The sequence below is a fragment of the Heterocephalus glaber genome, unplaced genomic scaffold (genome assembly GCF_053883595.1).
Source record: "Heterocephalus glaber isolate CG9 unplaced genomic scaffold, H.glaber_assembly_v1.0 deba00001547, whole genome shotgun sequence".
Classification (NCBI taxonomy): Eukaryota; Metazoa; Chordata; class Mammalia; order Rodentia; family Bathyergidae; genus Heterocephalus; species Heterocephalus glaber.
This window is the reverse complement of record NW_028258340.1, coordinates 48,268-72,505: the sequence shown is the minus strand read 5'-3', so window position 1 is coordinate 72,505 and position 24,238 is coordinate 48,268. Positions and strand designations below refer to the sequence as shown.

At 40.8% G+C, this 24,238-nt stretch overlaps 3 protein-coding genes across 15 annotated transcripts in view; 1 reads left to right on the top strand and 2 right to left on the bottom strand.

Annotated features, from left to right (window-relative positions):
* The window catches only part of Znf182 (zinc finger protein 182), a 35,546-nt gene extending 31,124 nt beyond the window's left edge, over positions 1-4,422 (bottom strand). For 2 of the 8 annotated variants that reach the window (XM_087189923.1, XM_087189921.1), the window contains exon 1: positions 2,806-4,422. Coding sequence is in view for 7 of the 8 variants with exons in the window: in XM_087189921.1 (XP_087046047.1) it covers positions 2,806-2,964 (159 nt within the window). In the remaining variant the exon portion in view is untranslated. The remainder of the gene's footprint in view (positions 1-2,805) is intronic. The other 6 variants (XM_087189924.1, XM_087189925.1, XM_087189922.1 and 3 more) reach the window with 6 other exon arrangements.
* A 1,518-nt stretch (positions 4,423-5,940) lies between these two features.
* Positions 5,941-13,104, top strand: Spaca5 (sperm acrosome associated 5). 2 transcript variants are annotated; one of them, XM_021250042.2, is made up of 3 exons: positions 5,941-6,455; positions 11,128-11,283; positions 12,924-13,104. In XM_021250042.2, exons 1-3 carry the CDS (start codon positions 6,275-6,277, stop codon positions 12,986-12,988), a joined length of 402 nt encoding a protein of 133 aa, XP_021105701.1. In that variant the 5' UTR covers positions 5,941-6,274; the 3' UTR covers positions 12,989-13,104. The 2 variants fall into 2 exon arrangements, with proteins under 2 accessions (XP_021105701.1, XP_087046059.1); XM_087189933.1 differs by lacking the exon at positions 5,941-6,455 and adding an exon at positions 10,069-10,746.
* A 412-nt stretch (positions 13,105-13,516) lies between these two features.
* On the bottom strand, positions 13,517-23,501 carry LOC147824309 (uncharacterized). 5 transcript variants are annotated; one of them, XM_021250035.2, is made up of 5 exons: positions 22,937-23,482; positions 22,401-22,584; positions 17,868-17,994; positions 17,534-17,626; positions 13,517-16,948 (listed from the first exon to the last, which is right to left on the bottom strand). In XM_021250035.2, the coding sequence occupies exons 2-5, from the start codon at positions 22,413-22,415 to the stop codon at positions 15,249-15,251; spliced, it is 1,935 nt and encodes a 644-aa protein (XP_021105694.1). In that variant the 5' UTR covers positions 22,416-22,584; positions 22,937-23,482; the 3' UTR covers positions 13,517-15,248. The 5 variants fall into 5 exon arrangements, with proteins under 5 accessions (XP_021105694.1, XP_087046055.1, XP_021105693.1 ...); XM_087189929.1 differs by having other exon boundaries at positions 13,517-16,951; positions 22,937-23,479; XM_021250034.2 differs by lacking the exon at positions 22,937-23,482 and adding an exon at positions 22,865-22,926 and having other exon boundaries at positions 13,517-16,951.
* Positions 23,502-24,238: the final 737 nt, after the last annotated feature.

Sequence of the window (24,238 nt, the reverse complement as noted above, 5' to 3'; positions counted from 1 at the left end):
GCGTATAGCTCGGTCATAGAGTATCCCCAGGTTCAAACCTCAGTACAATAAAAGAATATGTGTATGAAGCAAAACTGAAACACTTGACAGGAGAAACAGACAAATCTGCATTATAACTGGACACATCAATATTCTTTTCTCAGGAACTGGCAGAACCAGTAGAGAAAATCAACAAGAATACAGAACTAAATAATGTCATCAACCATCTATATGCAAATGACATATCTAGAACATTCCACTAAAAAAACAATAGAATACAAACTTTTTTCAAGTGTACATGGAATATTTATCAAGACAGACCATGATGTGAGTCAGAAAACAAGCTTTAACAAATTTAAAATAATTGAAATCATGCTTAGTATGTTCCCAGACTATAAAGGAATTTTTTTCAAAATCAGTAATAAAATATAATGGGAAAATTGCTAGATATTTAGAAATTAAACATCATTCTTCTAAATAACATATAGGTCAAAAGAAAGTCAAAGAAAATTAGAAAATACTTTGAACTGAAAGAAAATGAAAATACAACATACAGAAATTTATAGGATGCAGCTACAGCAGTAAAGGAAATCTTACAGCATTAAATATATACATTGAAAAAAGTTTTAAATCAATAATCTAAGCTTCCTTAAGAAACTAGAAAAACAGCAAAATAAACCCAAAACAAACTAAAGACCATAACAAAGAGCATATACAATGAAATTTAAAATCAAAAAACAACACAGAAAATTAGTGAAAAGTTGATTTCTTTAAGACAAGATTTATAACCCCCAGCAAGTTGATAAAAGGAAAAGAGAAGATAGCAATTACCAATATCAGAAATTAAATTATAGACATTCAAAGGATAATGAGGGATTGCTTTAAACAACTCTACATACTTAGGTGAAAAGACCAATTTTTCAATAATCACAAACAATTTCACCTAAATTAGATAACATGAATATTCCTAGAACTAATAAAGAAGATAAATTTTTATATAGAAGCTTCCTCCAAAAAGAAAACTTCAAGCAGTTTCATCAGCCTGTTAATTAGCTTAACCCCACCAGTCCACATTGTATACATACCTAATAACATCATTTATATCCCATAAAGATATAAATTATAATTTGTGAATATTCGATTAAAAAATACTCAGCCAACCAATTCTTGACAAAGGTGTCAAAAACATACACTGGAGAAAGGGCAACCTTTTTAACAAATAAAGCTATAATCCCAGACTGGGGAGGGTGAGGCAGGAGGCTCACTGAACATTCAAGGCCAGCCTGAGCTAATAGTGAGTTTAAGTCCAGTCTGAACTAAATAGTGGGAACTTGTCTAAAAAAAAAAGGAATGGTGCTGGAAAAACTGGATATCCACATAGAAGGTGGAAACTAGAGCCCTATCTCTCACCCCATACAAAAATCAACTCAAAGTGCATCAAAAACCTTAATGTAATACCTGAAAATTTTAAACTACTAGAAGAAAGCACAGGAGAAGCACTTTGAGATACTGGCAAAAGGCAAATATTTCCTAGATAGGACTCCAACAGCTCAGAAAACAAAAGCAAGAATTGACAAATAGGACTACATCAAATTTTAAAGTTTCTGCAAGCAAAGGAAACCATCAGCAAAGTGAAGAGACAACCTACAAAATAGGAGGAAATCTTTGCTAGCTATTCATCTGCGACAGGATTAATATTAGAATACATATAGACCTCAAAAAAACAAGTAATCCAATCAAAAATTGGGCAAATTATCTGAACAGACATTCTCAAAAGAAGTTTAGCCATCAGGGAAATGCAAACCAAAACTACACTGACATTGCATTTATCACCAAGCTGGGGTTAAAGACAATTCACCATGAAGATTCAGTTAAGAAATTCCCTAAAATGCAATCCCAGGAAACCTTGGCTTCTTGAGACCTTGCTCTGCTCTCTCCTGATGAGTAAGGTGAGCCAAGGCACAGTTACACTCCCTGTTGAGTGCCAGAAAGCTCAAAGAGCCACCAGCAGTTCAGCATTAAGATTTACTCTCATGATGTTGGGCAGCAGCAGTGAGCCACAGTTTGCAGTGAGCCATGTGATCCTGAGGGGAAACAACCAATATTCACCAATGTACTGTTTTGCCAAGCTGTGATGTTCAGTAGGTTAAGTGTATTACATGCATTTCAACTTAGGATGAGTTTATCAAGATGAAACCCCATCATAAATCAAGGGGCATCTGTATCTGTGTACCCTTAGGTCCTGCGCACGTGTAATTCTAACTCAGCCTTGACATTGACAGTGATTTGATTAGGCACAAAATGGTTTTTATCATGTCATGTCTCCCTCAAGGCCACACTCACTTTTTTTCACCCTCCTCATACCCATCCTAGCCTCCTGGGAACTACTAAGCTGTTCTGTATCTCAGGAATTTTGTTACTTCAAGAATATGATTTAAATGAAATCGTATATAGTATGTGATTTTGGGACTGGATCTTTTTCCACTCAGCACAATTTCCTAGAAATTCACTCAAGGTGTGTATTCAGTAGTTCTCTTCTTTTTATTGCCGAGTCTGTGGTATGGGTGTTCCACAGCTTTTTTTAACCAGTCACCTGTTGAAACACATTTGAGCTATTTCCAGTTTGGGGCATTTATGAGTACAGCTATTTAAACACCCATACACAATTGTTTTATATGAACATATTTTCATTTCTCTAGAGTAAATAAATGACTGCTGGGTCATATGGTAACTGTTTCTGATCCTAGTCCTTATTTACAAATAATTTCCTACATAGCTCATCACATCTATGGTACAGAGAAAGGAACAGACAAATAGCATACTTACCTGGAGTTTGGCCATTGCCTGCTTTTCTTGGGAAAAGGCAGAGATGTGTGAAAGCTGAGCTGGAACAAGCAGAGAAGAGGAGGGCTTACAAGGAGACCCCATGAGGCTTTCAGTGCCCAGAATAATCCGCCTAGAAATCCTCTCACACAAGCTGGCCATGAGGCCACTCCGCGGAAGTTTGGGCAACCACGTGGTTTTAATAACCTATGTATTTTATACTTTTGTCATGGGAATATTGAACACTAAGAGTTTTTTACATATATATTAAATTGTACATTGATGCAGAAATTGTATTTCTACATAGTTTCCTTAATGGAATAAATGAACATAATACATAATTTCTTTGTAAGTACCTTCATCTCAGCATTTTTTTTTCCTTTCTTTTTTTTTTTTCCAGTACCGGGGATCGAACTCAGGACCTTGTAATCTCAGTATTGATTTTAACAATGCCAAACTTAAATGATCTTTTATGACCCATAATAAGGCAAAAAGTAAATTTCAGGGATGAAATGTTATACAGCTCTTTAAAATGTCATATGGCATGAGCCAAATTAAACCTCTGCTCCTTTAAAAATGTTAATGGAATTGCATACTTTTTATCTATGTACTTTGTGGTACATATATTTCAATTAAAAGTTTAGAAAATGTTACAGAGAAAAATCTTGCAGTAAACTTCTAAATGAAAACAGGTTATAAAACTGCAGGAATCTATTTTAAAATTTTAAGTTAAATATGTAAAAAGGTATACTCGTAAGTCTAATAACGGATATTTAAATGTACGGGGGGATAAATCAGTTCCTTTTTTCCTCTATTTCCCAATTAATGTATAATTCGAATTTGTTACTTATTAAATGCCAAAAAAATTTAGAACTACCTGTCTGGATAATTTGGATAATGATATTTTACCCCCACCTCTTTCAGACCACAAATCGCCAGTCCCCGCCCATCGCTCCCAGCCCCAAATAAATAATGGCCCGCGATCAGGTAAGTCCTTTCTGGTGCCTCTTCCTTCGCCTCACCTCACTGGGATCGGCTAGCCCAGAAGCCGGAAAGAGGCCTTCAGGTGCAAATTCACTCAGCTAGGGCATTTACGCCAAGCCCCGACGTGGGGGCTTGAAGAGGGGAGAGGGGGAAGAGGGAGAGGCGGGCGCATCTAAAGAGGGGCCTGAGGGATACGCCTGAAGCCTTAGCACAGGTCACAGTGCTGGAAAATGTGTGAAAGTCGAAATTTAATAAGCCCCACTGAATCCTAACTAGCCCCATAACTTTGTCCACCATTGAGCCCACAGACCCTCATTCACTGACCTCTCGGTCCCCTATCACTCATCCCAAGCCCCCGCCCACATCAGTGACCCTCATAAACCTCCCTTCATTCATCTCCCACAACTCCCCATCACTCAGCCAATGACCCCGACATTTGCCCCCTCAACCTCACTCTTTCTGGACAGCAGATTTTCTGCTCGCTGCTGAGGAAACCGTTATAAGAACTGGCTCTAAGAAGCACTTCCGCTTCGGGACCGACTCTCTAGGCACCGCGATCTAAAAAGCTGCAGGGATCATTTCTGCGCATGCTCAGTGATGATTTTGAGCCCGCATCCGCCAATAGTAAACATGGAGCGAGGTAGGCTATGGGGCCTCAGCGCAGGCGCAGAGGGAAGATAGCCGCTCCGGTGACTTCACTGTTCCGGAGCGAGATGGCGGAGATTGACGCGTCTCTTTAGCTCCAGGGTGGTTGTACAGAACAGGTGTTTACCTTGTTCTGTGGAGTCCGGCATTCCTAAAACTTAAATGCCAGTCTTCTTATGGCAGGACGGGGAGGGGGGCACCAAATTAAGGAAAAGATTCTAGCAGGCGGGGATTTCTTGTCTTGAACTCAGAGAGTAGCCGCAGTGTTGCAGGTGTAATTGGACAGGAAGACAGGATGCATGGCTGAATGTTATCCATGCACAAAGACCAGGAGGGGAGGGACTTTCACTGGCGGCTTCATCCAGTGGCGAGACCTGGGAGTGAACTCCCGTTGTGGCCTTTGAAGAAAGAAGTAGAAAGGTATGCAGAACGGAGAAAGTGCGGAAGGATAAACAGATACGTGGGAGACACGCATACACACCGGGGGTGAGACGATGTATTAAGTAGTCGTTGACAAGGTGCCTTCTCTGAATAGGCAGAAACACCGTCAGTGTGTTGGGAATGTAGGAGATAGGGTTGGCAGCTAGGTGTTGTAGGGCCTCCTTAGCCAGGGACGGGACTCACATTTTATTCTGGACATACTGGAAAACTATAAGAGGGAATTGAGTTTTAAAAGACCATTTTGAATTAGTCTAGTATTATATATTCAGGTTAAAAATACACATATATTTGACTCATTTGTTTATTGCCTGCCTTGTCCCAATAGAATATGACCTCCACAAGGGTTTGCTTAAATACCTCCTGTGTGATAGTAGTGTTCTAGATATTGGGAATGTAGTAAGAGAGAAAGCAGATGCAAACAAACATGATGAGGACATCCTGAGTTCAAACCCCCGCCTACCAGCTGTGTGACATAGGGCATGACTCTTAACTTTTCTGTGCTGTTTCCTCATCTATAAAATAAAAATGACAGTGCCTACCTCATTAAGGTTGTAGTGACAAATAAGTTGCTAATTGTAAAAACGTTTGTAACATCTGGCACATAATGTTATGGTTATTATTTAAATAAAATCAGACATGTGTTTAAAACCTTTAATAAGAGGGAAAAAAATAAAAAGGTGACTTGCAGGCTGCCATATGGAGAACAGGCCGTAAAGGACAAGTGGGAACAAAGAGAACAAAGAGGAGGTTCATGAAACAGGCACAGCAAGTGACATAGCTCAATATCTCCTGTGTGCCAAGCACTGTGAAGTGTATAACATGACCTGCCTGAGATAGCCACCACAACAGGCCCATGGTCCCCACTTTTCAAATAAGGAAATTGGGTCTGAGGTTAAGTAACTTGCTCAAGTTCACACAAGTTTTCAAGGTGGGATCCATAACTTCTATCCAATAATACTTTACTTTTTTTTATTCAATATCCCACAAGATTTCCAGAAGGTACCTTAGGAGTCTCATACTAGAACTATTAAAACTAGTCAAAGGGGCTGGGAATGTAGCTCAGTGGTGCCTTGCCTGCCTGGCAAGCATAAAGTCCTGAGTTCATTCCCTGCTTCTGAAAAACAACAACAACAACAACAACAACAACAAAACACACACAACTAGTCAAGGAATGGAGCAAGCAAGGAGAGAGAAAGCAGAGAAGGAACTCAGAACTCTTGTTCCCTGGAGAATTAGTACCTCCTGGGTATAAGACTTGTCTACTCCATGTATTAGGAGTGGAAAATAAGGAGAACTGGACCTTTAGGGCCCATTGAAATCTGGCCTCTTTCAGCCCCTAAGCATCATCCCCACTATCTTGTGCACATGCAAACACACACACACACACACAAACACATACCCTATGCAAAAGGTGAAATTCTTTAAGGTTGGTCGGAATTGGGGTGCAGTGATTGCCAGCTCTAGAAATATTTCTGAGCCAGTTATTGTCCCACTTCAGAAACTATCCAGGCCCACAGTCCACATCCACAGGCTACAGAGGCCAACTTTCCTGCTGCAGAGCCAGGACTCCTGCTGTGTCCCAGGTATCCTCTACTTTCAGCCCCTATAATTGCACCCTTCTCATATAATAGCATAAGCAGTAAGTGGCTAGATCTTCGAAGAGGTGTGGAAAGCTGACAGGTAAGTGGTCCCACCACGTAGTTTTCATGCTGTGGTACTCCCAGCCAAATGCAATGAGAAAGGCCTCCTACCTGGCTGGAAACTCATCTTTACAATTGCTTTTAACATACATCTTATCAGAACTATAAAAGTTTTGCCATTGAGTGCAGTCATTTGGACTATAAGGAAGCAGGGGAGGCTGGCAGAACAGCAGCACAGAAGGATCCAGGTTTCTGTAGACCTTGGAGCAATCACATTAGCATTGAACTACCTGCCTTCCAAGAGAGGAATCCTCTTCTTGAAGCTACTGACGTGTGGTGGTGGTGGTGTTCCATGCACCCAAACTGAATCCTGAACAATATATCAGAATTTTCCATCTTGGCACGGGTGGGGGTGGTGAATAATGGTAAATGAAGACCAAACTGGAAATGAATGAGGGGCAAGGAGAGGCAAAGGGTGATGGACTGAATATGAATAACCAGCAGAGTGGAGTGAATGTGGGGGGATGTGGGGCAGAGTGAGGGAATGACTATGCATTAAATTTTAAATTAATTTGAGATCAAGGAAGAGATTGATTATATGAGATGAGGTGAAATCTCATCAATCTAGGTGACAAAAGGTGAACGTGGGAGCAGACTGTGGGTGAATGGAGCAATGAAAGGTGGTGACTGAAAGGAATTGCTATGAGTAAAGGCTTAGCATGTGAACGATTTGTGAGGCACAATGAGTGACAAGGTGAATTTGGGGGGGAAGTAGGAGGGAATGGGGATAATGCAGGACATAGGGGAAGAATGAGGCACAAAAGAAGGGCCAAAAGAAGAGGAAATGGAGATGAATGTGAATCAGATCAAGTTTAGGTGGGGATGCCACAAGGGAGGAGTGTCACTAGAAGTGAATGGGGCAGACTTAGCTAAAAGGAATAACAGTAGTGATTCAGGAATGTGTAGGATAACTGGATCCCCATGTGGGGCATCAGATTTGAATGAGCTGAAGAGTCCATGAATGGAGGTAATGCTCGGCAGAGTGAGAAAGAATGGAAGAGCCAAAAGTGAGTAATTTTGAGTGTTGTGAGGTGAACAGAGAGAGGATGAACGTCATATGGTCCAGGGACAGTAAGTAGGGAAACATGAGCCCCAATGTGAATGAAAACTGGAAAATTTGAGGCAATGTGTAACTAAATGAGGGTACTGGATCAAAGTGGGAGTGTCTATGAATCAGAAGAGAAATGCAAGAAGAGGATAATGGGGTTACATCAGGAGTGAATTTAAATGAATGTGGTAATGAGAGGCCAAGTGAGAGTAAATGAGAACATTGAGCAAGAATGCAGGTGACCAAGCATAGAGTATGTGTGGATGTTATAGTTTATATCTAGATGCCCCTAAGAGCCTCATGTACTCATAGGTGGGGCTTTTGGAAGACAACTGTATTATGGGGGCTTATAGCTGACTTTCTATTAGGAGATGGGATCTAGTCGGAAGAGGCAGGTTACTAGAGGCATGGCCTGGAAAGGTTTATCTCCCTCCCTGGCTCCTCCCTTAAACTCTTTCTGCTTCCTGTCTACCATGCTATGAGCAGCTTCTCCTCTGCTATACCGCTAGGCCAGTGATGGCAAACCTTTTAGAGCTTTCAATGATACAAACAGCTCGCTGTGGCACACGTGTCATAGGTTCACCACCACTGCCCTATGCCAGGCCATTCTGCCTTGGAGCCAGTGAACTAATATGGACTGAAACCTCTACAAACTGTGAACCAAAATAAGCCCTTCTACCTTTAAGTTTCAGGTGTGGGGTATTGTGTCTCAGAGACAAGAAAGGTGACTAAAACAGTGGGTCACTTGAGCTAAGGTTTAGGAGTAATGAGGACAGAGTTTCAAGAAATGGGAGTGATAGGAAGCAGCATCTGAAAGAATAGAAATGATTAAGAGGCAGCAAGGGAGTGAATGGAGGAGAAAATGAGGCCCAGAGTCAGTGACCCAAGCTGAAGGATGGGGATGTAAGGGCGCATGGCCTGTCTGATGCAGTGTCAGGAAGTAGAGGTGAAAGGAGAAAATGAGTCTGAATGAATGGAGGTGAAAGAGTATGATGTGAGAGAATGTGGGTAGTGCGAAGGAAAAGGTTAGGAAATTGTGGAGGCCCAGTGAGAGTGACTAAAACTGAGGCAGCGTTAGTGAACTGGGGAATAAAAGGTAGAATGAGAATGAAGGTGAAAAAGCAGTTGAGCCTATGTACCATATACATAGTATGGCATTTGCAATATATAACATGGGGCAGGCTCAATTTGAATGTAGCAATGCAGTAAATGCAGAGAGGTGAAGGAGGTGCCAAGGATGTGTTACAGTTTGAATGTGTCCCCTCCAAACTTCAGATGTTAGAAATCTAATCCCCAAAACAACAGCATTGGGAGGTGGGGCATGTGGGGAAGTGTTCAGGTCCTGAGGGCTCCGATCTCATGAGTGAATCAACACTGCTATAAAAAGGGCGTGCAGGCCATGGTGAAACAGAAAGGTAATGGATGACCCCGGCGGATGAATCTCTGAACTCCAAATGTAACATAGTGGTGAGTAGGAGAGGAGACACTGAGAATGAGAGGGCGCCTGCACTTAGCACAGCATCTGACATGTAAGAATGAAGCCAAGTTGAATGAAAACTTGTGGGAGAAGGTTTCCATCTACATGAAGAAAAATACTACTCAAAATCATACTTTTTTTTTGGCTATCTTGGGGATTGAACTCAGGGCTTTTTGCATGTTTTGCAAAGACTACTGAGCTATAACCCCAGCCCCTCAAAATATTTCTAATCATATTAATACTTTAGTGCCCAAACGTTGCTTAAAAATCCATATGATCATAAGAATGAAACACAATGTTATACCTATACTATCATGAAAAATGTAAAGAAAATATTCAAAGCTGCCAAGAATATACCAAAATTGATAGTCACCTATTGTTAGTAAAGTATGAAGACACTTTTAGAAATCATTAATGGCAGATTTCAAGAGTCATAAAAATGAACTTATGTCTGACCTAATGGTTTTGGAATTTTCCTGAATAAATATCAGATAATTAGGTACCCATTAATATGCTTAAAGAATTAGCTATAATAATGAAACACAAATAACAACCATCTAATTGCATAAAAGGAGTTAAGTAAGGTATAGAATGCTAGTTCTCAAAAATGTATATTTTTAAGATATCATTTTAGATACCCTGTGTCAATATTTAAGAAGATTTATAATGTACTACCAGCTATAATTGCTAAAATTAAAATTAAACTATGATTTTAAATGTTGTAAAATGATTTCTATGTTACTATGAAAATATTCTTGTATAATAAATAAAGCTTATGAAGAAAAAATAAATAAATAAATAAATAAATAAATAAAAAATAAAAAGGGCATGCAGGAATGGATTCACTTTCTTGCCCTTCTAACTTCGACCACGTGAAGTTGCAGCATGAAAGCCCTCATCAGATGTCATCACCTTGATCTGGGGACTTCCTAGCCTCCAGAATTGTGACGAAATAAGTTTCTGTTCTTTATAAATGTTCCAGTCTAGCAGCACAAACAGACTAAGACAAGGAGTCAATGGAGGCAATGGGAAGCAGGAGGCAGGTGTGTGGTGGTCATATTCTCCAGAGCATGAGGAATCAGAGCTGGCAATAGGCACAGTGTGATAAACAGCACTTAGCACTCAGCAGAGGGGAGTGGAAGTGATGATGGTTAGTAAGGGGAAATGGATGTGACCGAGTGGTAGGGGAGTGTCGGCCCAGTGTGTCCCCAACCCCTCTCCCTGCAGCTCTTTCTGACATCTTTGGGTTTCTCCTCTTTTTCCCTTCTATCTCTGTGTATATGTCAGTATCTTTCTTTGTCCTTGCGTATGTCTTTTGGTTTCTAATAGAACTGGCACCTGGGAAAATGGGGAGGTGGCTTGACCTTTGACCTCTATGTTCTAGAACCTTATTACCCAGACCAGTGCTCATAGAGCCCAGAGATCCAGAATGTTTCTTATTCTGAACACCGCAGGGTGAGGTGGAAGCAGAGTTAGTTAGTTTGGAGGGCTTGTGGCTATCATAATGCAGTTCTTAGGCACAGTGATAGTGATCTTGTCCATATTGATGGCTCCCAACGTGGACGCCAAGATTTTTGAACACTGTGAACTAGCAAAGAAGCTGGAGAAGGCAGGCCTCAACAGCTACAAAGGCTACAGCATCAGAGACTGTGAGATTCCCCAGTTACCCCAAGTCCCACCCATACCCAAAGCCACCCACCACACTCAAGACTCGGCCTCCTTTGTCATTTTTCGTCTCTCTGGACCAGGGCATGATCTTCTCAGTAACTTACTGACTATGATAAATGGTTTAATTCAACTCTAATGTCATCACTATCATTACCTTCACAACCATTACCTAATCTCTCCTATCAACACCATCACCACCACTATCACTGATATCTCACCAGAATCCCCAACATCAAAAGCCCAACACCAAACCAAGATCATCACCCTCACTACTAAGATGACAATCATCCCTGTCTTCATCTGCCTTATCCTAACTTCTTTATTCTTATACCTTATGCTTTATCTCCCTTCTCCCTCCTCAGGGTTGTGCATGGCACACTACAAGAGTGGCTTTGACACCTCCTTCGTGGACCACAATCCTGACGGCAGCAGTGAATATGGCATTTTTCAGCTGAACTCCGCCTGGTGTGACAATGGCATCACACCCACCAAGAACTTTTGCCACATGGATTGTCAAGGTAAGTCAGCACTGGGAACACATGGAAGCCTTGCTGGCCCCATATAACACACACACAGAAGGCAAGGTTGTCTAAACCACAATCTCCTCTGAATGCAGAAAAACAATAGGGAAAGTGGAAAAGTTGCCTGGGCTGTTAGAAATACTGTGGTTAGAAATACTAGATCAGGAAAATGCAGAGCCCCCCAAACCTCACCCACTATGGAAGGTGCAGTTTTCTGACACTCAGGAAACAAGCAACTTAGCTCCATGTGAAAGAGGGACAGACTAGGCCTTGAGGAAAGTAGCAGATATCTGGAAGCAGGAACAGAAACAAACTACCTCTGTGAAGAAATGAGAGAACTTTCCAGACAAGAGTATGATGGTGTTGGGCTGGGGATTTAGCTCAGTGGTTTCGCCGCCTGCTGCACAAGCGCAAGGACCCGAGTTCGATCCCCGGTACCAAAAAAAAAGGTCTAAAAGAGTATGATGGTGTTGAGGACAAAACAAGATAGCAGTTGCTCAGTGTTGGCCAAAATGGTGGTTGAGGTTGCCCAAGACAGGCCAAAATGGAGACTGTATTTGGAGACAGTCCAAATGGAGGTTAAGGTTGTCCAAGACCTGTCACCCTAACAGAAGAGGTCACCCAGGAATGGCCAGATTTAATGCTGAGGTTGTCAAGTATTGGCAACCATAGAGATTGATGTCTAAAACATGGTAAATGGGTAATAAGTCTTTTTGAAGTCTAGTTAAAATTAAAGTCAAGATTTTCAGTTTGAAACAGCATGAAAGTTGAGGTAGTCCAGAATTAGCTAAAATGGAGGTCAAAGTTATTTGTAACTAATAAAAATGGCAGTTGAGATTGTCTAGGACAGGACAACATGGTGGTTGAGATAATTAATAACTAGCTAAGTGGCAGCTGAAGGTCATTTTGGTCTATCCAGCATGATAGTTGAGATCATCTATGACCAGGCACTAGGGTAGCTGAGGTAAGACATGAGTAGCCAATATGGAGATTGAGTCATTCATAACCAGTCAAAATAGGAGTTGAGTTTATGATGGACCCAACAACATAGTATTTGAAGTTACCAGAACAAGCCAACATGGAGGTCACGTAGCTTACCAATTAACCAACATGGTAGTTGAACATATGTCAGACCAGCCAGCATTAGAGTTGAGATCAGTCAAAACCAGACAACATGACAGTTGAAGTCATCCCAAGCTGGTGAATATGGAATTTTATGACAAGCCAAAATGATAGTCAAGATCAGCCAACATGAGTGTTAAGGTTGTACAGAAACAGCCAGTGTAGCAGTTGAGACCATTTATAACCAGGTAATAAGAGTCAACGTCATTCATAATCAGACAAGGTAGTAATTGATTGTGACCCCAAGGAACTCAGAAATCCTGAGTCCTCCATACACTGTCACCCTGTCCCCAATGCACCAGGTCATCATGTCTCTGCCTACCCCCCAGATCTGCTCAACCACCATATTCTGGATGATATCACATGTGCCAAGCTGATAGTGTATTCTAAGAATAGTATGAATGCCTGGTAAGTCCATAGGAATAGTCTAAACCCCAAGCAGCCAGAGACAGTGGTACTGCCACTGCATCAACTTGTCTACTTCATCCTCTTCATCTCTCTCCCTTCATTTCTAGGGATTCGTGGAGCCAGCACTGTTCTGGCCATGATTTATCTGAATAGTTCAAAGGATGTGATGTGAATATGAAAACTGACTCAATGAAAATTAATTCATGACTTAAATTCCCAGAAATGGAAATTTTTTCCTTTCTTTTGTGAGCTTAATAAAGAATGATATCTACAAACAATGCAAGAACGATTGCCTATCAGATGTCTGACTCTTCATTTTTACAATGCCTGGAGGTACCTCCAATCACTTCCTCCCACAACTCCACACCTCTAATCAAGAGATACCAGATCACCTGGTGTTAGGGATGGGATGATAAGGCAGTGGTTAAGAGCATAGGTTATCATTGGTTCAAATACCACCTCTACCACTTGTTAGCTGTGTTGCCTTGAAAGAGGCACTTAATTTCTCTGTGCCTTGGTTTCCTCATCTGGAAAATGAAGATGATAATGACAGTATCTACCTCATGAAGGTACTGGGAGGATTAACTGAATTAATGTTTGCAAACTATATAAAGTGGTACAAAAGACACTTATAGGTTTGGAGATAGAGGAGTAGAGTAGGATATGAAAATTAGCTTCCCTTAAGAAGCACCAGTCTCAGTTGAGCCACTACAGGGTCTTTATTTAAGACAGATACAATCTCTTCAGGGGAAAATGAATTGGATTCAGCTAACACAAGCTCAGTGGGAACTGGGAATCTAAAATATTCACACTCTTCTACATCCTCCCACACATCACTATCCTTGCTGTTAGCCTCACAATGCTATTTCACAATCAGAATCCTAAATTCCAAATGAAAGACTGGGAATTTAGGCAAGGAATGCAAAGGATACACAAGGTAATAATTTCTTTGTACAGAATTCCTGGGTTTCAGTCTGTGTCTTGAGCAGAGCATTTAGGAATTTGAACTTACCATTCTTTTCTTTTTCTTTTCACTGGCCAGCCTCACTGGAAGCAACCACTCTCATGAAGTAGTCCTTCATGTCCTTTGTACTCTTTGGTTGACGGTGGTTACTCAAATACCAAAGCCTTATTTCCAGTGTTCACGTCATCCAAGATAAGCATAGATGATCATTAAAACAGCTAGCTGCCAGTGCAGGCCAGAGAAAGCTTGAGTCTCATTCTTTAATGCCAACTGGATTACCCCTGTGTTCAGCTCAACCAACAGAGATAAGCAAATCTTACATCTCCTTGGGGGTCCATAAAGGGTGCCATCACTCTGGGTGCTGAATTCTGAATGTGATAATTATTCATCAAAAGCAGTATAAACGAACTCTGGTAAATATAAGTCAAAAGTAGATCTTCTACAAGCCTATCAAGCAGCTTATAGTCTCTCTGAAAAGGTTGGATAATGGGGCTCAGAAAGGGAAGAGGTCCACACAGAGAAACTGAGCCAACATCTTGCCCACAGAGCATGCTGTGGTGGAAACACTGGCATTATCAACTGTTGTTACTTCTGGAAACTGGATTTGATGCCCTAGTGTTGTTTTCTTTACATTGTTCTGAATATGCATCCTTTTCTAATAATTTGGAACATTTACAGTATTGTCTTCATTGTTGTTCCTTTAGTGGTTATCTCTAAATCTGTGTTTTCATATCATTCGATAAACCTTTTCTCCTTGGAGGTAGCACTTATTCCCCACTATGAGATGACAAAACAGGTATTCTTAACAAATTTTATTAATTTTCTTCTCTGAGAGTTTGGTATTAAATTTGGAAATGTAGGGCCGGGGATTTAGCTCAGTGGTTTCGCCCCCTGTGGCGCAAGTGCAAGGACCCGAGTTCGATCCCCGGTACCAAAAAAAAAAAAAATTTGGAAATGTATTTCCTTTACATCATTTCCAAGGGACTATACTTATTGAAACTAATTAAATTGGGTTACCCTTGATGATTCTGCCTAGATTTATGATAAAGTTTATCCTCCAAACTGACAGCTCTCATGTACTGAAGGCTTCAAAAGATTTCAGTGTTGAACAACCTCTTTGGTGTAAAATGGTCATCCAATGTACACCCATGATAGGGCTAGGGATGTAGCTCAGTGGTAGAGCACTTGCTTAGCATGTGGGAAGCACTGGGTTCAATCTACAGTACCATAAAGAAAGTTATAACAAAATATACACCCATGATCCAAGTCCAAAGGCCAAGGTTTTGCTTTAGGACCTTGGATCTTGTTACTACTTCTGCCTAGAATGCTCTTCCCCCAGTAAGGCTGGTACATCATTTTCAAATTTAAGCTCAAATATTGGGTCCTCAGAAAAGCCTGCCCTGATCACCCAAGCTAAAGCACAATCACCCACCTCACTTTTTGTACTCTAGTTTCTTTTTTAACTTTGCTATGAAAGATGTTCTGTTTTCAGTTCCTTGGTTTTTCTTCCCTCTGAGTTGTTGAACCCATGATGAGCTATGACCTCTGGAAGGTTTTTCTCATATTCCGAGCAGTCATAGGGCTTCTCTATGTGAATTCGCTGGTGTACAGTGAGTTTGGACTTCTCTCTGAAGGCTCTGCTACACTGATCACATTTGTAGGGCTTCTCTCCTGTGTGAGTTCTTTGATGTATAATGAGATATGACTTCTGGGAGAAAGCTTTTTCACATACATTACACTCATAGGGTTTCTCCCCTGTGTGAACTCTCTGATGAATAATCAGATATGATTTCTGGAAGAATGCTTTATCACATTCATTGCATTCATAAGATTTCTCAAATTTTTCCCCTGTGTGAGATCTCTGATGTAGCATGAGATATGACTTCCGGGAAAAGACTTTTCCACATACAGTACATCCATCTGTTTTTTCTCCCGTATGAATTTTCTGATGAGCACTGAGGCTCAGCTTCAGGGTGAAGGCTCTTCCACAGTCTGGACATACATATGGTTTCTCTCCTGTGTGAATTCTTTGATGTCTGCGCAGTGTTGATTTCTCTCTGAAAGCTTTGCCACATTCGTTGCACTCAAAAGGCTTCTCCCCTGTGTGTGTTCTCTGGTGTACGCTGAGGTGTGCCTTTTGGTTGAAGGCCCTCCCGCACTCTGAGCACTCATAAGGTTTCTCTCCTGTGTGTGTTCTCTGATGTATGATGAGCTTTGTCTTCTCTCGGAAGGCTTTGCCACACTCATTGCACAAATATGGTTTCTCTCCTGTATGAGTTCTTTGATGTATATTCAGGGTTGATTTCTCTCTGAAGTATTTTCCACAATCACTGCATTCAAAAGGTTTCTCCCCTGTGTGTGTTCTCTGATGTACACTGAGGTGTGCCTTCTGGTTGAAGGTTTTCTCACAATCTGAACATTTATAGGGCTTCTCTCCTTTGTGAGTTCTCCGGTGTATAATTAGCTTTGTCTTTTCCTGGAAGGCTTTGCCACACTCAGCACACACATATGGTTTTTCACCTGTATGAGTTCTTTGATGTATATGCAGTGTGGATTCCTCTCTGAATGATTTGCCACACTCATTACATGCAAAGAGTTTGTCTCCTCTGTGCACAGTCTGGTGTATACTGAGGTGTGTGGTCTTGTCAAATGTGTCTCTGAATTCTGTACATTCATAAGGTTTTTCTCCTATGTGAGTGATCTGATGAACAATAAGGAGTGAATTTGTGCTGAGGGTTAGTCTGCACTCAGGACATTCATAGGTTTTCTCACCGGCCTGAGTCATATCATGCTGAACAAAGTTATGACTATGATCTGTCTCATACATATTATAGTTATTGGGTTTCATTCCATTATTTATCTCATGCCTGCCATGAATTAATAAGTTTCCACATCCATTACATTCGTAACATTGCTGAGCTGCAAAGCTGAGACTATTAGGACTGAATAGGCCCAGATTATCCTTAAAAGTTTTACCATATGAGTCATTTATATAGGGTGCATGTCCTGAAGAAACTACCCATGTGCTCTGAGGAAGTGGGTTTACAAATCCATCACATTCACGACCTCCTTCCTTAGCCACATATTTCTCATCAATGGGTATAGCTTGCTTCAGGTATCTGTTTTGGTTTTCCTGGTGCCTCTCCAGCTGGTCTTCAGCTTGCCCATCTTCTAGAAAGAATGATAAACCATACTCTGTGAGTATATACCTTTGTCAGAAGCCGGCCTCTGATAGGTTGATGTTTATTTTAAGTCTAGCTACTAGTCAGAAAGAAATTCCAAATATATAGCTCTACTACATTCAGAGCTTGAGGGAAAAAAACCCAAGTTGATTCAATAGGCATTGGAACAGGAAAGTAACAATAGATATAAGTGACTTGACTGTTTAAGAAAAATAGCTTCAAACTGGAGACAGAAGGTAAAAATAAGTTTAGGAAACCATTTATAGGAAAAGGACGTTGGAAGAGGAGATTTAGGATTTGGGGAAAGGAGAAATTAGAATGTTAAGAGCTTTTCAGAAAGATTGAAAACAAGTGAGGTAACCAAGAGAAAAAGAGGACAAGGCCACAATACAGTTCCTCACCATCTCATTCCAAGCTTACCACGAGATAATAACTCAAAAACCTAACAGTTTGGAGTTAGCAATAACAATACATAGCCTTTAGGAAGATGTTGCTGAGCTTTCAGGATGACCAGCTCTCACAGACCCTCCAGGGTCTTATTCTCTTCATCCTCTCATCTCTCATTTCTTACCTGAACAACTTGAACTAGGGATTTCTCTCTTTATGATCCCAAGGACTCCCTGCTCCAAAGAGGCAATCAAATCTGGCTTGGTAATAGGATATCCTGTAATGGAAAATGATAGAAGACTTGGGCACCTCTGTGTGGCCTTTAGGGCTTCAAATAATTAGGAAGGTACATTTTAATGTGGTTAAATTTCACATGAAAATACAAACACCTTTTTCAGCTTAAGAAGGAATAACAAACTTTAATCTCTACAACCTGATGTCAAAGCATTGACGTACATCAGCGATGGTAAGTTATTCTACTGGGGACACTATAAATTACTCAGGGAAGCCATCCTCACCCAGAGAGACAAGATGGCTATAATTCTCTAGCATCACATCTCTGTATAGGGTCCTCTGAGAAGGGTCCAGTTGATTCCATTCCTCCTGGGTGAAGTCCACAGCCACATCTTCGAATGACACTGATCCCTGTAATTGTACACTTTTGTTCAATCACTTTGACAAAAATTAAAATGATGGTATTTTCCCAAAAATGTTAATATTTAGTGTAATGATTTTTTAACTGACACATAATAATTTTACATATTTATGGGTATAGTAATATTTAATACATGTATATAATATGTAGTAATCAAATCAGGGTAATTAGAGTTATGATTATTTTTAGATAAAGGAAATATTCTTCAGAGAATCTACTGTTTCATTTTCAGAGGCTGGGGATGTGCCACAGTGGTAGAGTGCCTGCCTAGCACATGCAATGCCCTGGGTTTCATCCTCAGCACAAGAAGTCTTCTCCAGGATATTTGCTATATCTATATAAAGCAAAGGACTTTTATACTATAGAAACTATAAAGAACTTCTATAATAAATAAATAAATATAGATAATACAATAGAAAAATTTTTTTTAAAAGTTTGAATACTTAACCAAAAAAGGATATTTCAATGGTCAATAAACATGAAAAGGTATTCAACATCATTAGTCATCAAAGAAATACAAACTCAGGCCGGGGATTTAGCTCATTGGTTTTGCCACCTGCTGCGCAAGCGCGAGTACCCGAGTTCGATGCCCGGTACCAAAAAAAAAAAAAAAAGAAATTCAAACTTAAACCACAATAAAATACCAATATATACCAAGAGAATCATTAAAATTAAGACCAATAACCCAAAAGTTTGCAGGGATATGGAGCAACTGAAACTCTGATACATTGTCAGTGGGAGTAAAATGGTACAGTCACTGAGGAAAACAGCTTGGTAGAGTCTACTAAAGCTGAAAATATTCCTATCCTAGGACTACCAACTGCACTCTTATGGATATATCCAATGGAAATGCACAAATATGTTCACCAAGACATGTATTAAATGGATACATGTATACAAGTATTATTTGTAATAGCCGAAATAGAAACATCCATCTGTAGTGGAACAGATGAACAACTGTGACATATTTATACAAGAGAATAGGACAGTCATGGAAAGAGAACAAAGAACTGATACATAAAGTAACAAGGATGAATCTTAAAAACATTACGATGGGCTGGGGACGTACCTCAGTGGTAGAGTGATTTCCTGGCATATATGAGGCACTGGGTTCAATCCCCAGTAACACCCCCCACCAAAGAAAGCAAAAATGATGAATGAAAGGCAGACCCCAAAATAATAATAATGTATGGTCATATTTATATAACACTTAATAACAAGCTAAAGAAATTTCTGGTGATAGAAATCAGAAAGTAGTTACTGGTAAGTTAAGAGACAGTGCCTTAAAGTGGCATGAAGGCTTCTGGTGGTGGGTCATTTCTTCCCTTTTTTTGGTACCAGGGATCGAACTCAGGACCTTGCGCTTGCAAGGCAGGCAGCAGATCCACTGAGCTAAATCCCTGGCCCATTTCCTCCTTTTTTAACGAAGTACTGGTTATACAGGTATTTTCAATTGTCAGAAATTCATAAAACTATACACTTTGTCCAGTTTTCTCTCTGTGTTATGCTTCAATAAATCCACTCCAACAGATTTTTATTTGAGTTATATTTCTACAAAAGGCTTTTTAAAGGGGTTGGGGATACAGCTTTGTAGTAGAGCACTTGCCTAGCATGTGCAAGGCCCTGGGTTCAAGCCCCAGCAATGCAAAAAACAAAACAAAACAAAAAACTCAAGAACCTCATAGGAAAAAGAACAAGATACATAAAAAGAAGTTCACAAAAGAAATATAAAAAGTGAAAAAAAGATGCTCAACCACCTTGATAATTAAATAAACAATGAGGGTTTTGGTTTTTGTTTTGCAGTGCTCCAGATGAAAACCAGGACCTTGCCCATATTAGGCAAGCATTCTACCGCTGAGCAACATCCTTATCTCTTATTTTTATTATATTTTCTCACTATGTTGCCCAAGTTCACCTCAAAATCTTCCTGCCTCGGCCTCCTATGGAGTTGGGTCTACAGGTATGTGCTACCTTGCCCAGCTTAAAAAATGAGATATTTTCAACTCTCAACCAGCAAGGCTTAAAACTATGACAATAGTCAAAAGGGTAATTTCATTCACTAGTGGAAGTGTCAACTTGTACTAACATCTGAAAAAGCAAGCTGAATTGTCCATGCAAGTTCAAAACATGCCTACCTTGTGAGCCAGACATCCTAGAAATATTTGTCACTATACACAAAGCTAAATGACAAGAGAGATCACTGCCACACTGTAACAGAAATCACACAAAATCCTTCAACATGGAGCTGATTAATAAATCAATGTGTGTGCATATAAGAGAAAAATGCATCTATTAACAATATCCCTATGAACTAGGGGTAGAGCTCAGTGGTGGAGTACTTGCCTAGCATGTGTGAGACTCTGGATTCCATTCCTACCATTACAACAAAACAAAACCCTAAGGCTGGGGTGTAGCTCAGCAGTAGAGTGCTTGTCCAGCATGCTCAATACCCTAGGTTCCATCTCCAGAACCACAAAAAACAAAACAAAAAAAACCTATGTCCTGATACTGAAACATCTATCAATAAGTCCTCACTGAGTAGGACCATCCCAGTTGTGCTAGGAATACCTGTGGGATGCTACTTGTTTATCTACTCTGGGACTCAGTTCCTCCTCTGTACTCCTTCATAGGGTTAATGTGAGAATTGAAGGGTGGCTATGCATGTGAAGTGCTTAGTCTAATGCCACGCATAGTGTAAGCTCACTACATGTTAGTCCCTGCTCTGCTGTTTCTCTTGCCATCACCATCATTTGTATTATTGTTATTATTACTACTACTATGGATGAGTATCCTTCATCCAAAATCTTGGGACCAAGAAACATTTTAGATTTGGGATTTTTTCAGATTTTGGGCATAATGAGATATCTTAGGGACGAGACATGTGTGTGCACACACGCATGCGCACGCTGGTGTTTGAGGTGCTGGGATGGAACCCAGGCGCTTGTGCATGTTAGGAAAGTGCTGTACCACTGAGCTACACTACCAGCCCCCAAGACGCAAGTCTAAACATAAATTAATTTTTGTTAACTATATGTTTATAAGTGTATGTAAATATAAAGAGAAAGAACAAGGAGAGAAAGAGCTGTACAGTCAAAAATTAACCAAATTCAACATATAATTGATTATATGGAATGAGTGGTGATATGAGATCATGAGATGGTTTTTCTTTTTAGGTTGTATATTCCTTGAGAATTTCAATTTTTGGTGCTACTCCTATCTCACTTCTGTAGGAAAAGGAAAAATGATGAAATTATATAGATTCTTTAAAGAAGAGCAAAAGAAAAAGAACTAAAATTGGTCAGGGACATCATGAATTCTGAACCTAAAAAGAAAAATAATAACCCTACCCTGTGGGTTTCTCAGGCTGTAGTGAAATTCCAGATGAGGAAAAGAATGTATTGGAAATCAATTTGAAGGGCTTAGGGTTTACTGATTCTGCCTGACAGCCAAGGTTTTATCCCTGTGCCCAGCCAGACCACAAGAGAGCCCTTTGTGCAGACATCACATTGGTTTCCTAAAAAGTCACATCTCTTTAGTTTTGCTCTGGCAGGACGCCTTTGGCTGACATGAAGACATATTTTAAGTCACAGAAGAGCAATCCTAGTCCTGTATTTATTACAAAATTGCTGATGGGGAACTTAGCTGACCTGTTAGAGAGAACTGTGTGATGAACATCAGAAAATCTTTGCTTCTGAGGAAGTGGTTCACTTTCTCTAAATGTGTGAGATAAATAAAACAAGTGAGTGTGTTTCCTTTCCTTTATGTTGTGATTTCTAGGAAACTCTGAAAAGTAACTAGCTCAACATAAGTATATAGAATGTAGAATCCTATGATATATATATATAATATATATAATAGATGTATTTCTCTTCTGGTTTTTTTGGTACCGGGGATTGAACTAGGGACCTTGCGCTTGCGAGGCAGGTGCTGGAACCACTGAGCTAAATCCCTGGCCCCTTCTTTTTTAATATATATATATATATTTCAACCTTGCCCTGGTCTTGCTCTATTTTCCTAATCCTAATTTTGCATGTGTTTATACATATACATTTTATGGCATAAATAACAGTTATTAATATCAAACTCATATACAAGGCTCACTATGAATGTGCCAGGCATTGTTCTACACACATATTAACTGATCCTCACAACTGTACAAGGTAAGTATTAGCATTAGTATCAGTATCTGTAACATCATCATTATCATCATCATCCCCATTTTGCAGTTAGGGAAACCAAGGCACAGAAAGGTTAGATGGCATGCCTAAGCTCATGGAGCTGTTAAGAGCAGTTTAACTCCAGATCTGTGGCCTTAACCACCGTGCACTATTGTTTCCTTGCTTCTACTTATCCTAACATGGGTACGAGGGAGGGGGAGAAGCAAGTAAGAACTTACCCGGAACTTAGTCATGTCTGACTGTTGTGGAGAGAAGGCAAAGGCCTAAAAAGGCAGAGCTGTTGATAGGGAGGAGGAGAAAAGAGGAGAGCTGCGGATGGCAAGGAATACCCAGATTGAAAGTTCACCAAATCACCAGGCCAGAAATCCACAAATGCCAGCTGGTAAAATGGCCACGCTATAGCTAAGAAAAAAGGGAAAGGACATTTGTTTTCCCCACGGATCCCCATCACTCAACAGCACAGCCCTATCATGGACCTCATAGGCCACCCACTCACCACCAGAGATTCCACATCGCTGACTCGAGACCTCGCATCACACACTTCAGAGCCCCCCAACGCTTACCCTACAGACGTCATCACTCACTCCACAGACCCTCTCACCGCACCGCCAAATACTCCCACCATTCACTCCACAGTCCCTCCGTCGCTCACTCCCCACAACTCATCACTCATTCCACAGACCTCCCATCACTCCGTCTATCCCTCTTCCCAGACTCTCATTACTCATCTGAGAGCCCCTCCCCAAGTACTCACTGAGTAAATTCGCGTCTTTACAGAGTCCACACTCCCCTGTGTCACTCCGCCCGCAGAGTACCAGACCTCTCACTTCCGCTCCCAGTGAACTCTGCCCTCCTTCACCCACTGCTCTGATTTTAAAATCCGAATTCTTATTCTGCCAAAGTCTCCTTGATGTTTCCAAAATCAGTTATAACTTCTCTGATAGCCACTTTTTCGTCCTTCACCCCGCCTTGGTTGCTGTCACGCATTATACTTGCTCATGCGCAATAGCCCTTCCTGAAGCCATTGGCGCTAGTAGCCAGAATTATTTTGATTACCACAATGATTGTACTTGGCTGGCAAGAAAAATGGCCGCGCCAGTAAGCCAGTTGTCAAGAGAGCAGACATCTTTATAGCTTTTACTATTCCGTACAGTGGAGAAAACGTGCCTCGTAAAGTTTGGACGAGATGGGATTTCGGGAGGAATTCGAAAACTTGGCGAGAAGAGTGGAGCCCTTTGTGCGAAAGCAGATTACAGATGGGATAAGTTACTTGCGTATTTTTTTTTTTTTTTTTTTTTTTTACAAATTTAGAGCAGAGAACCACAGCCCACCTCCTCCCCGCCTCCATGTGAAGATACTACGGCGGAGATGGGGGTGGTGGAATGGAACTGTCCTCTCTGGGAACTATTATCTGGGAGAAAGGAGTAAGAGCGGAGAATAATACATTCTCTTGCAGATCAGTACCACTGTGGAGATGGTGAGAAAATGTGGAGGTGGTCGTGCTCTCAAGGAAATAGCACTAGGGAGAATTGTGCAGATTTGAAGAAGGCTCGGGTTGGTACAGTCCGCTGTGGGAGATACCACTGGTGCAGATGTGGACAAAGCCGGGGGGTGGTACAAGTCTGTCCTCAAAGAAAGAGAAGTGTGAAGAAAGTGACACTGGTAAACACAAGCACAGAAAAAATCAGAGACAGAATGTCAGGGGAAAAGGTATCCTGGCGAGGTAAGAGCTTAGTCAGAGACTCGAGGAGAATCGACACAAATCTGACCCCAGTACCCCGAGGCAGAGAGACTTGGGAAGGCCCAGATGGTATGGGGCCCGGCTCAGGTCCTCCTGGACGCCTGGCGGAAAGAAGGGGAGACGGCTTCTGGATTTCAAACTCCCTACCCCCTTCATCACGTTCTATCGCCTGATCATGTGAAAGACAAAATGCACTGGACAATTAAGGTGATCCTTATTTTCAGGCTGTTGTAATAGGGAAACATTTCATTGATAAGGAACACCCCAAAGACAAGAAAGGGGACCTTAGATTCCATCGAGGAAGGTGAACAAAGG